The following is a 13,849-nucleotide window of genomic DNA, read 5'->3' on the forward strand; positions in this document are numbered from 1 at the left end:
TCCTTTCCGGGCAACCTCTGTGCTGGAGACTGCTCAGAGGTGCGCGGCAATCTGCCTCTCCTGGCCCATTGTCCTTCCTTCACCCTTTCCTTTCATGGGTGTCAGACTTGCACTGTGGCCTAAAGGCTTTCTCTGCCTGATCTTTCTTGCTCTCCCCTTTGTCTTTCCAGGTGTTATGTCCAATAAATCTCTTGTACTTCTAGAACTCTATCCTGGCACCTGGTTCCCAGAGAAGTTACCCCAAATCACATTTTGTTTCCTTATCTCTAAAAAGGAAGACACTATATCTGTAATTAGATGTAAGGATTAAATAACATCTATACATAGATCCTTGAATATAGAAAGCAGTTGAAGATAAAATAGAGCAGGTGGATGGGGGGGGTTGCTGAAAAACTGTCTGTACCTTCTATAACGGTTCTAAGTTCCTAGTCCTATGTCCTGCTTTATAGCACATTATTCTGGGTTCTGAAGAGAGAAAATCGGATGAACTGCTGAATGCTCAATGGGGACTGGCCATACAACTATAGTGGTTGGGGTCACACTTGATTCCCTTTCTAATATAGTAGGATATTCCCAGAGGATTTTTCCTCGGAAAGCAAAGCCACATTCAGGCCCCTTTCGAAATGACATTTTCAATTGGCACCAAAGAAGACTATCAGGAAACACCCCACCTCATAGTCCTGGTGGTTATTTTGATGTTAAAGGAGAACAGACTGGATCCAGTTGGCATCTATCTTGGATATTTCAAAACCAGGTACTGATATCAAGGAATGTAGAGGGCTCTCCAATGTCTCTTTAAAGTTATGGCACTTAGCTTAATATCTTGTGTGAAACAGGTGCTCACTAGGTGTTATCTGATTTAACAGCAGAAAAATCATTGCGTAATTGAGTAGATACACTCTAAGCACTGTGCAGACACTTGGAAGAAATGAAGAACTATTCCTCCACGCTAGTACCTGAGGGAACAAAAAGGTTATTGCTGAGAAGAACAAAGAGAAAACACAATAGAACAAGAATGCATTCTTGGGGACAATGAAAACCAAAAAAGGATAGCTTTGGTGTTTTGTTCTATAATGAACTTGTCTTCTGAAGAAAAGATGTCTGAATAATCCGTAGGAAAATAAAAAGAAAACCCTGGACGTTATTAACAGGCCACACACGGGGCTTCCTCGCCCTCCTCAAAAGAAGGGCGGAGACCAGCTCTCTCCTGCTCCCAAGCTGTTTACCTCCTTTGCGGCACATACCAGGGGCTCACTCCTGGGTGGTTTCGGTAGAAGGAGCGCAGTCTAAAGAAGCACCAGACTAACTCGTCTTAGAAAAGAACCACTTATTCGGGAAAGACGAGCTGCGCAAGTAGCTCATTTCATCTTAATTAGCCCAAGATAGGGCTTCTGGAGGGCTCTGATTTCTTATCTACAGCATCCTTCCCGCTGCGAGGGAGGAAGATGTTGGCATCTCAAACAGCAACTTAGCCTCAGGGACCAGAAGCAAGACGGGCAGATCCAAAGGTGCGTGAAAGTGGGTGGCCCCTGGAGTGAAGGTGCCTTTTCGCCGGCATGAGCTAGACCATGCGGCAGGAGAGGGCTAGAAAGTGACATCTGGCGTCCGTGTTGGACAACTGGAATACACACCCCAACTTTGTGCGAGGAAGGCACGAGGCCCCCGAGGGGCCTTTGGTCTCATGGACTCTAGGGGCCCTTCCATTTGAAGGGAAGACAGGTTAGAAAATGAAAATGAAAATGAAAGGAAGGAGGATCTTGTGGCTTCAGAAATGCCTTAATTCCTGGTAAGAAGCCTTCCCACTGCTCTGTTCTTGCTGGAGACCAGCGTTGGGCCACAGGAAGAGAAGTTGAGAGCTCGGGAGGCCCGTTGTGAACCGTTGCTGTGTTTCCACCACCTGGCACCAGCACCAGAGTCCTTGGGGGGCCTTGAGGGTTTGTGTTACCAGAGACTAGGGATGAGGATGTCCCCTGCTCCGGGGTAGCCAGGGTTGCGTGTCACCTGCCGGCTGAGGACCCTCCCCCCCAACTCTCTGTCGGCCACTTCATTTACACGTTGTTCTCACTCAGCCTCTCACAGGAAGGCATCTTTCTGCAAGTGCTGCAGACGTTATGTGTGACAAAACCAGCACCGTATAAATAGCTTTTCTCTTCTAATTGCAACATGCCACTCCCATTTTGCTCCCTGTAAGCTCTGAAAAGGGACCATCCCAAACCCTGAATAGCACAGAAGCCCTGGGATTGTCAGTCCGTGTCTACCGCTGAGGTAGGGCAAAGATGGAGAGAGAACAGTAGGAGACCGGGAAGGCCATTTCAGGCTTGAAGGAGCACGTTTCTCCAGCACCCCAGCAGATTCCAGGAGTACTTGACAGGTCAGCTCTCTGTCGCATCGCTTCCAGCCTGCCGGCTTCCTTCTGGGCCTCTGCTCTGCGACGGATTTCGTCCTCCGGTTGACCTTCCAGTTCGCGAACCTGCAACGAAACCCTGACCTCAGACCACACGCTGGCCGCCAGCAAGCCAGGGTGACATCGTATTTGCCGACTGGCATGGTCCTTTGCAATAGAATGATGTCATCTAGAAAGATGCGTTCATTCTCCATCCGGCCATGATTAAACAGGGCCCCGTCTCTGGGAACACTGGCTCACCAAAAGCGAGTGGATTAAATTCTGTGGGTTTATAAAAGGCCTCTTTAAACTCTGAAGGCTGTGAGAGGCTCATCCACGCAGAAGTGACAATTCTCCTGTTAGATCACAAAATACACACATATGCGTGTGTAGGAACATTGGTGAGTATACGGAGAATGAGCTACGTAGAGCACCCTTTAAGGATCCAGCCACTTTCATTAAAAATATAATAATAAATAAATCAAAAATAATAAAATTTAAATAAAATTAAAAAAAAAAAAAAAGGAACCAGCCACTGTGCTCTGAGGTCTTAAACTGCCTTCTCCATGGTCAGCTCTGACTCTCTGAAATCTGACCTTGAGGCTCTGTGGTGGATGCGGCACGTTGCCGCCCGGCAGCCCTGTTGTGTGGGCGAGCTATAGCACACTGACAACCTGCCTGCAGCCTGACGGAGTCCTATAAGCAAAGTTAACATTCATTCAACAAATATTTTATGCCAGCCACACACCAGACCCCAAGGCTAGAGATACAGCCGTGCACAGAACAAACAAAAATCTCTCCCCTATATGAGCATACATTTTAATGAGGGGGAACACACAAAGCAGAATATAGGATATGTTCAGTGGTGAGTTTGGAGAAATAAAGTGGAAACGGGGATAGAGACTTGAGGGAGGAAGGGTATTGGTTGCTCCTTCTCTTCCCCTCGATGTCCGTGGCTCTCTTCCCTGCCTTCTTCTTGACACAAATGCCACCTTCTCCACAGGGCACTATCCTTTTAAAAATTGCAGTCTAATGCCCGAGGCAGGAATGTGCCCCGAACGTCTGACCCCATCTCTTACTCCCTGCTTCCCTCCCTCCACTTCAGACACACTGTTCTTGCTCTTCCTCAGGGAGAGCAAGTCAGCAGGTGTACCAGTTCTTTATAGATGAAGCCCATTAAAATAATCTTCTAACCCCCTATCATCCAGGAGCCTAAAACATAGTTCTATTGGATGAGACATGAGACGATGAGACCCCCCCCTTTAAGATGAAGTTTTCTTGCATGTATTTTTAAGTGTATTAAAACTCCTCTGGGAAAATCACTATTACATCAAACCTTAGACATCATATATTTTCACTGTAAATATATCGTCATGTAATCCTAACAGATAATAGTATTATGATTATGTTTTTAAGAAAATTAATCATAATTCCTTAGTATCAGCCGATATCAGGGGCTCATTGCTACTGAGTTAACACTGGTTCTAGGACTTAATGGTGGACAAAGAGCAGTTGGAACAAAATTAAATCCTGCAATCTTAAATTTGAATTGGAAATACCAGTATCAATCCTGTATTTTTTTTAATTAGGGAAAAAAGACATATTCCAAGTTCTTTAATTTTATACCTATATGTTTTTTCTCTCATACTAAAAAACTTGGTTCTTATACAATAAAGATTAAATAATTACTGGTTAAAGAATTATATTAGTCTTACTCATAGTAGTAATGATATCGCTATTTGAAACTGCAAGTACAGTACTTCATTTGCTTTTTTTTTTTCTTTTGTCCTTAGATGTATCCCATGAGGCATGTACAAAGCACTATGTTTAAAAGTCACTGGGAATAATTCATCTGTGGGTTTTATGCTCCCCAAATTGATACACAGTTAGCTTCACTTGTTTCCATTTGTGTTAACATTTTAAGGATTGATTTGTTTTATTCTGCTCTTTGATTTAAACTTGTTTTTTAATTAGGAAGCATGTAAATGCTTTATATTATTTTGCAGTCAAAACAATGGAACAAGTTTCATTCACAAGGTCTCAGTTTCATCTCTGTGTTCTTCTCCTATGGGTAGCTATTTTTATTTGTTTTTGTCTAATCCTGTCACCCCTTCTTTTTGAAAACCTAAGCAAAATGTGTATGTGCACCCATCTTCTAGATTTCCTCTGCTCTTGCACAAAAGCTTGTGACACTACCTATTGACGGTGACTTTTATCATCATTGTACCACTAGGTGGGATCTCCAGAACCTACTACAGAGCTCTTCCTCATTCCTAATTAATCTGCATGATTATATGGAGGTACCATGGATGTGCGTTGGAATTCTACTGTATGGATATACCATAAATGTGCAAAAGCAATACTGTATTTGTCAGGGGCCCTTCTGAACCATCAAGTCCCAGTGAAGTTTTCTTCTGCTCCTCCTAACATTTGTCACCAACTTGTACATAGTCATTGAAATCGATTCAATAGTCAAGAGAGATCTTTCTTTTTGTTGTTAAGCTCCCTGAAGGCAGGTACAATGTCACTGTCGTCTGCCCTTCCTATATCTTCACCAAGCATTTCTTGATCCTTGACTTAGTTGTTTCCCTTCCACTTTCCCTGGCAGATAAAAAAGGTGCATTCTCTGCAGAGCAAATAACAAAAACAAAGACACAAAAGCAAGACTGCACAGATGTACCCAACAGGTAACTCCAGCTGTGGGAAGCCTGGAGTTGGTGTGGCTGAATGGTTGAAGATGCATTCTCACTTAGCAGGAAGAGGGGAGGCAGAGTTAATCCAGTCCAACAAAAGTCTTGGTTGATCACCCAAATTCAAACAAGAATAAATAAGTATATTGAGATCTGTTGCTCTCAATGATCTACAAGTGCTAAAAAGCAGAAGTGATTAGAGAAATAGGGAATATTTGGAGTGATATTCCAGGATAAGACTCTGAATCTGGAGTCATCATGACCCCAACATGACCCATGCAAACGCCGACCCTAGATTCTAATTTCTGGATTTGCTTTCTGTTCCCCGTCACGGCCGTCTGTTCAGCTTCATCCAGCTTTTTTTGTAAGTCTTTAGTTGTCTGCTCCATATTCTTTCTCATCCTCTCAAAGTGAGCATTGGTGTCTTGCTCCTTTTCAGTTCTTCTGATATGTTCGCTGCCTAAAACAGAAAGAAAGGAGCTGGGATAAGATGGCAGCCAAGTGACCTTCTCATTTCCACCCACAATCTTCAGGTCATGATTTGACCAGATGTCATGTCTTCCTCTTTGTAATAATCTCCTCCCACCCCTCTGTCCTTAACTTGGGTTACCCTCACGTTTGTCAATGATATGGCAATCAAGATGACATCAGCTACCAGAGAAACTGAGGTGAGGGGTAGCAGAAACTATCTAGAGATGAAGCACTGCATGAACACTGCACAACACGAAAGAAAGCTGACCAACCGGAACAACAGCTCTGAGCTGACGAAAGCCCGGGACGTGCCCTGTAGTATCTTGCACCAGGACAAGTACGGAAGGATGCCTATGAAAATCTTTCACATCTCACTTTTATAATTCTGTGATTCGCAACAGCAAACAAGTTTAGGCTTCAGGAATTTGGCAGCTACGGATGCTCTCAGTGCCAATAATCTGGCACAAAGAAGGTTAATTCTTGTTTGTGAAGCCTGCTCTTGGCTTTGGCTATGTGTACAAGGGCTTGATGTCTCGACAAAATTATTAAGAACTGGTTCATGAATCTCTCAGTGCATTTAATGTAAGAACACTGTCCTCCCAGCCAAAGCTTCTCTGTCTATCAGGTTACCAACCATCTGTATAATTTAAGTGTGAGACGTCTGTGCAGATGGTGAGGGCAAAGAATGAATTATGGAGGCAACACTGGGTTCTGCTATGTGGGGTTGAGACTCAGAGCTGAACTATTAGAAAACTGGAAGGTGGGGGAAGAGGTAGTGAGGTTCATTTTTCAACACTGTCAAGAAACTCTCATAAAGGCACGCGAGAGCAGCTAGTCTTCATAATGCATGACTGCGTACATTTCCCAAGCTGGAGTAGACACTCTTTTTATCCCGTTCTCTCTTTGCGGATTTTCGTAAAAGTTAAGCATATTATTCTCCTCTTGGCCATCAAACATTTCCAAGCTTTCACACACCTCTTTTCCATCACGAAATGCCTGCCTTGATACAAAATGGCTGGGTGATAGGCATGCTTCTCTATTCTTAGAGAGGGCTGCATTCTGCAGTGACCTGGTATCCAGGGGTTTGGCGCAAAGGTTTTGTTTAGCTCCTCAACTGGCAAATAACTCAGGCGAATATAGACACAAGCTCTTCCCCTCTTTTGAATTTTAAAATGACTAATATAAAATCCAATTAAATGTCTTGTCTCCCCAGTTCCCATACCCCTTTCATCAAGAGGCTCAGCTTCCATTCACATAGCAAAATCAGGGCTGCTACACACAGTTAGGCGTTGATGGACTACACAGAGTCACTCGATGGGGAGAGAGCGAGTGGAGGCTGCAATTAAGGGGACACTCTGCTCAACAAGCCTGGGGCCTGCAAGATCCTCCATCTCTCTCTGCTAATTTTTATGCCGAGTGTTACCTTCTGCTTGCCTTGCCTTTTGAGAGAAGTGTTGCATCTGCCCACAGGGGATGCCCAGCAGTGGCCTTTCTTCAGTTCCCACAAAGCTTCAGACAAGGCTGGCTGCCAATGTTGGGGTTAGTGCCACTTAGGAAAAGCACCCCCATCCACAATTTTAAACTTTCAAATGGAGAAGGTACACCAGCCCTGGCACCCTTCTTTACCAACCTGATGGTGCTACTCAAACAATAGTATGGGTTGGAAGAGATAAGTGAAATAAGCTTTCTTTCCAGATCATCATCATCAAACCATTACAGACACTAAGAAAATAGCTATTTGTAGGGACATACAGGAAGAATTGTTTCTAGACTCTAGATGTATTTATTCACAAGTGGAAAGTGGCTTAGCTTTAAAAAAAAAAAAAACCCTCTTGTTTTCATGAGGTTTTGCTTATAGCAATTCAACTGCTCCTTTTTATTGTCTGAGTAGGTTGGAAGGGAGGAGCTAATTGGCCTAATTTTTCAAAATGGGAACAGAGAGGCAAAGGGGTCAGCTAATCTGCTCCCAGCTGTATGGAGAATCAATGGAATTCTTTTTAGCCACGGATCTGCCTCTGCCCCTCGGCTACTGCTCCGGTCAACTCTGGAAGACGGGAGTGAGGAAGCAGTCAATGGACCCACCTCAGTGGCTGCCTTCTTGACCTTCTCTTCTGCATTTTGACACCTCTGCACTGCCTCTTTGGCTTCTTTCTGCATCCTGGCAACATCAACCTCCAGTTTCTTCTTCCGGCTGAGGAGGCTAGTGTTCTAAAGCAAAGCAGCACTCTCGTTAGGCAAGTTGAGACCAGCGATGCAAAAGCCAGCTGGTCGGTGGCGGACATGCAACGGGAATGGGCTCTGGCCGGGAGCAAGTTCCGTTCTAAGCGGCTAGTCAGTGTACCAGTCCTTCCAACCCCGGGAAGCCACACTAGAAAACTCCCCTGTGCCAGCAAAGGCATATTTGAATGGAAGGTATTTCATCCATTAGAGGCTCTATATCAAAGAGATAGTTTCTCTGAATAAGAAAGTAGAAATGGATCCAGATAAGCTACAAACCCCAAATGTATGTTTGGTTTTCAACTTGTTGAGGAATACGGTTTTCTGCCTTTTATTTTTTGATGTGGTAGAAACAAGTGTTCCAGAGCACAAGTCAGGGTCAGCAGCAGATATTTGGGGAGCAGGAGGCTGGGAAATAAAAAATCAGTTTCCAGGGGCGCCTGGGTGGCTCAGTGGGTTAAACCTCTGCCTTTCGCTCAGGTCATGATATCAAGGTCCTGGGCGAGCCCCGCATTGGGCTCTCTGCTCGACAGGAAGCCTGCTTCCCACCCACCCCCCCCGCCACCACCGCGTGCCTCTCTGCCTATTTGTGATCTCTTTCTCTCTGTCAAATAAATAAATAAAATCTTTTTAAAAAATCAGTTTCCAGTATGCTGCTCTAGGAAAAACAAAAACAAAAACAACCCCCCCCCCTTTCTCTTTATCTGCCTCCCTTTCTCCCTGATTTGCAGTGAGGAGGCTCAGATGAGTAGCTCAGATCCCCTAGCCCTTAGGAAGCCTCTACCACGGGGGATGCTTGGTGTTCTGTGGCTGGTACTGCCCTAATTCTTTCTTTCCTGGGTTATGACACTAGAGGCTGAGGCTCCCTTTGCTGCTATTTGGCCCATGTTTGAAGCACAGCTTTTTTGAGAGTGTGAAACCTTAGCACAGAGAATGTAATATAAAAAGCACAGGTTCCTATTTTTGATTTTTCTTCATTGTCCTTTCACTTTTCTCTAGCGAGTACCTCTCTCAGAAAGCAGATTGTACCTTGGAAATAGAAAGATATTCCAGCCTCACAGGCTCTGCCCTGCTTCCTCAATGGCATGAAGCATCTTCATCAAGGCCACCGTGCTCTGTCCTCCCAGAGAGCTTAGGTTCTGTGCCCCCCAACCCAAGATTTTCCCTGGTGGTGCTGGTGGTGGTATTGAGGATACGTGTGTTTTACTGGGTATTTTCTGGATGCTCACTGTACGTCACTCCATAGAAACTCTTTCTTTGTAAAGGAAGGTATAAATATAAATGCCGACTTGTTTATACATGGAATCATTTAAAATCTGCTAGAGAGATAATTGCCAAAACGTTTTCAAGCTGGATGACTCTAACTGGTTCTTTTGGGGAGGAAGGGGTTTAGGAGATATTGTGCAAGAGGGCAATCTAGACAGTCACAGCTTGGGTTTTAAAAAGAGCACATGTAGGGGGTCAAGGATAAGGCTGGCCTTGTATCTTTATTCTAGGCTTAGAGGTCTGGGAATGCAGAATGTACTAAGAAGGTTCCATTAAATGTTCATTATGTCATCAAAAGATTGACAGCATTCTATTAACTGCAAGGTGCCCCCACATGATTAAGATTGGGGAGAGGTCCTTGTGAGCAATGTAGTATCACCTAGATATGCTGGCCTAGACAAGGTAGTATCACCTAGATTTGCTGGTCAAAGGGACCAGCAGCATCACCTGAGAATTCATTTCATTCCTGGGTCCCACTGCAGAGATTTTCATTCAGTAGGTCTGAAATGAGACCTGAGAATTTGAATTTTTATGTTAGTTTCTCTTAGACAGCAAAGTGTCAGAAACTCTGCCCTAGAGATCAGGTTTCCACGACCTAATTTTCTTTTTGTTTTTTCAAATTCATCTCCTCCTCCCTGTGACTGCTTTTTCCTCTGGTTGATGTGCTCAGTTCTCTCTAGGCTAGTGTTTTTTCATCATATTGGGACCGACTGGTGCATTATCAGTTATAATAGGCATGGCAAATGATTTATTACCAATAGCTATTAAGTACTACAGATAGATGATTACTTTTTAAAAATTCAATATCCGACTTTATAAGAATCCTGCTCATTGTATTTAGAGAAGCTTTCCTGAGAGAGAAAGAAAATGTTGAAGTGAGTTAGCTTGCCAGGAATTATGAGAACACACAGCCTATTTGTTCCATATCACATGGTATCTAAATAAGGTTGTGCCATGCACAGTGTTTTGATGGACACAAAAATCAAGCTGTAGGCACAAATTAATTGCAATGCTTTCTAGCTGAAATATCTTTGACTGATCCTTAATTTTTCCCAGTATTTCTAGGAGAGGGCACAACTGGCATTCTGGGAGGGGCAGTTCTTTGTGAGGTAGGATTATCCTGCACCTAGCATGAGTATTAGGATCTCTGAACTCTGCCCAGTCAGTGGCACTCTCCAGTCACTGTGGCAACCAAAATGATCCCACAGACGTTGCTAAATACTCCAGGCATGGCAGCTCTGCCTAATCCACCCTTCACAGCACTCACCAGACTGAAACTCCTAAAATGAAAATCTGATCATTTCACTCTTAGCTACTGGAAACTCTTCAGTGGATCCCCGTTAACTACAAGACAGGATTCAAGTTGCCTGAGTCTCAGACTCAAGGTTGCTGGGGACCTGGCTCTCCCTGCCTCTTAACATCATTTCTCTGACCTCTCCCACCTCCGCTTCACCATGTTCGAGTGAGTATACCAATTTCCCTCAACATCCCAAATCTCCTCCTCCCCCAGGCTTCTGTCTTTGGTTTCCAGCTGCAGTTAAGCATACTGTGTATCTAGTAGGTCTAGGACTGTCAGAGAAGGCTTTCTGTAGGGATGGGCTTGCTCTGACACTACACACCGGCAGTGGGTTGAAGTTCCTCGCTTAGGTCTTCACTTTTTTAAGACGATAGAGACATGCTGCGTGAATACCATGTATATCTATCTGCTCAGGGAACGGTGGGTGCCCTGGAAATGTTGACTGATCCATTTACTGTACACGAGGGATTCTCCTGGTTCTTTGAGAATGGCAAACGATTTCAAAATTCTTGCTTTGTGTCACTTACATAACCTTCCATGAGATACCAGAGTCCTGACAGCTCATCAAATCAGTCAGCAGCCGCTTAGAATTGTTAGAAATCTCCTGGCTCTGAGGCAGGAACATTTAAAAAAAAAAAAAAAAAAAAAAAAAAAAGGAAGAAAAGAATAATCCTGGGATGCTGGGAGAGCATGGGGCTTGGAGGAAACAGGAGAAGCAGGAAAGTGGTTCTGGTACTAGGGAATGTTCATATCTCTCCAGAATCCTGGCTATCAATGCTCTAAAGTCCATTCTTTGGGACTTAGTATTATAGGTTATATTATATGCTCTCCAAAAGAGATGCTAAAGTCCTAAGCCCTAATTCAGATCTCTGAATGTGAACTTATTTGGAAATAGAGTCTTTCCAGAGGTAATCAAGTTAAAAATGAGATCATTAGGAGCTGTCTAAATCCAATACAACTGATGTTCTTATTTAAAAAAAGGGAAATTTAGACACAAATGTGAACAGAGGAAAAATGGTGTTCAGACACAGAGAGGATTTAAACTACTTTCAATGGTGAAACACATTTGAACAAGGCAAGAGGATTGAAATGATGCAGCTATAAGTTAAGGAGCACCAAAGATCACCAACAAACCTCAGAAGCTAGAAAAAGGCAAGCAAGGATTGACCTACAAGATTCAGAGGGAGCACGGCCCAGCCGACACCTCGGTTTCAGTCATCTAGTCTTCAATACTGTGGAAGAATCAATTTCTGCTGCTTTAAACCAGCCAGTTTGTGGTCCTGAGTTGTAACAGCTCTAGGAAACTAATACATCCGGGAATAAATGAAGAGTGTGCCCACTGCTTTGCTGCCAAAGATTTAACCTATGCCTCATATAGCACACCCAAGGCCTGACATGGCAACTAGATATGGTCCGAGGCTGAACAGTAGGTGGAAAAAATGGCCTTCACACCCCTGACGCAGCTAACGGGGAGAATTTATGGGCCTCACCTGGGCATGGAAAAGGTTGATTCTGTGGCCTGTAAGAGCTCTTCCTCTGCCAGCCTGCGCCCCCATTCTGTCTTGCTTGTACAAGGACCTCAGTTCCTCCAGCTCAGAGTGCTTCTTGGCCATAGCCCCCTGCTCCTTCAGCTCACTGTTCAGGAGCGTGCTGTCATCTAGCTGCACCCAAAGGTCCTGTGAGAGAAAACATGGGCCTGGGGCATAGATCGCTCTGAGCTCAATGGGTTATGCACCTGCAAGTCTGCTCTGAGCAAGTCTCCACCAGTTTAAATTTAAGTATGTTCCTGCTCTCTTGAAGGATTAGATTTGTTGCCCTTACTGTCATTGCTCAACACAATCGGCCTCTCGGTTTGTTTATTCCCTGCCCCCATAGTACATATACCTTGATCTGGGTCTGAAGCTGGCCCAGGGATTTGGTTGTTTCTAACACCTGCCGGTTGGCACAGTTAAGCTGAAGTTCCGTCTCATTGAGGCCCCCTTCCACATTCTTCTTCAGCCGGGTTGCCTCAATTCTGCTTCTAGTATCAGAATCCAGACTAGACTGCAGGCAGTCAACAGCATATTGCTGGTTCCTCCTAAATTTAGAATAACATTCAGGGGGAAAAAAATCATGCACCCAAATTGAGAAAGGTTACCTGCTGTGTACATAATAGTTTAGGAAACAGAAAAAAAATGAAAATTCAAGAAAAATTCTGGGAAATTAACAAAATGAGTCTAAGGTTGTCATTTAGAAACATAGCAGTTAGGGCACCTGGGTGACTCCATCAGTTAGGTGGCCAACTCTTGATTTCAGCTCAAGTCATGATCTCAGGGTTCTGGAATCAAGCCCTTCATCCAGCTCTGCATTTAGTGGGGAGTTGGCTTGAGATTCTCTCTCTCCCTCTCCCTTTGCCCCTCACCCCACTTGAATGCTCACTCATGCTCTCACTCCCTCAAATAAATAAATAAATCTTTTTAAAAAACACAGAGGTTGAAGGCTTAGGTTAATGAGCATCATAACAGATTAAGAATCCTAGAACAGCTTCCCACAAGAATCAAGGAAAGTACCAAAATCTTTGTGACATTTCAGTGGGGAGCCTTAGCCTTATCTAAGATGTCCTAAAGAACAGCATAAGGCAAACACCTGGATTTCCTAGAGTGGCTAAGTAAAAAGGAAGGATGCTCTTCCTGACAGCTATAACATTTAAACTACTTTCAATGGTGAAACACATTTGAACAAGGCAAGAAAGAGTCACACAGGCTAACATCTCAAGGACCAGCAATACTGCTCTAATGGCCTGTAGATGCTTAGTTCTTCTATAATAGCACAGTTATCTTTCTCTAGGAGTTGGGGTAGTCAAGGGTAAGCTGAGAAAACCAACTGCTGTGTAAATATTGAGTTGTTTCAATATTCCTTCCTAACGACAAATCCCTATGCTAAAACTATATTTGCAAAGTGACAGAAGTTTAGACAATGGATGTGTGTTCAGGAAAGTAATGAAAAACTCTGGGAAACTCATGACAACCATTTCCCAGCATCCTAGCAGTTAGTTTGGGACTATGTGACTGAATCCTGGTCACTGGATTATGGGCAGAAATGTTTCCAGGCCTTGCCCATACAACATTTTCACTTTTATGGTCTATGACTCCCCTTTTCCACATCTATGGCCAACTTGATGGCCACATATGGAAGATTGTGGCACCACAAGAAGGAAGAAATCTGGATTCTTGAATGACTTTGAAGAATAGCGGCTTGCTCTGTAGCCTAGCCTACACTGGACTTGGACATAAAGCAGAGATGAACTCTGGTAGTTTTAAGTCACCAAGATTTGGTGTTTGTGAGCCAGGACAGGTTAACTGCTATAACCAGCATGCCCTGTTAAACTTACCCTATGGAACAGGACTTAGTGCTGGAGAGACAAGACAGAAGTGGGAAGAGCCTTCTTATTCTTCATCACAGAGCCCATTATCACAAATAGCAAGAATGTACTCAGCTTGCATCAGAATTAGGTCTGCACTGAAATGTCATTGAACCTGTTTCCTC

The 13,849-nt window shown here is 43.9% G+C and overlaps 1 protein-coding gene across 1 annotated transcript in view; it reads right to left on the minus strand.

The window, feature by feature from the left end:
• The window catches only part of MYH15 (myosin heavy chain 15), a 150,452-nt gene that overhangs the window by 14,520 nt on the left and 122,083 nt on the right, over nucleotides 1-13,849 (minus strand). Inside the window, 9 exon segments of the mRNA XM_044255030.1 lie at nucleotides 2,365-2,391; nucleotides 2,393-2,470; nucleotides 5,364-5,503; nucleotides 5,506-5,533; nucleotides 7,627-7,752; nucleotides 11,815-11,834; nucleotides 11,837-11,885; nucleotides 11,887-12,000; nucleotides 12,209-12,401. Coding sequence (XP_044110965.1) covers nucleotides 2,365-2,391; nucleotides 2,393-2,470; nucleotides 5,364-5,503; nucleotides 5,506-5,533; nucleotides 7,627-7,752; nucleotides 11,815-11,834; nucleotides 11,837-11,885; nucleotides 11,887-12,000; nucleotides 12,209-12,401 — 775 coding nt within the window.

This window comes from Neovison vison, chromosome 6 (genome assembly GCF_020171115.1).
Source record: "Neovison vison isolate M4711 chromosome 6, ASM_NN_V1, whole genome shotgun sequence".
NCBI lineage: Eukaryota > Metazoa > Chordata > Mammalia > Carnivora > Mustelidae > Neogale > Neogale vison.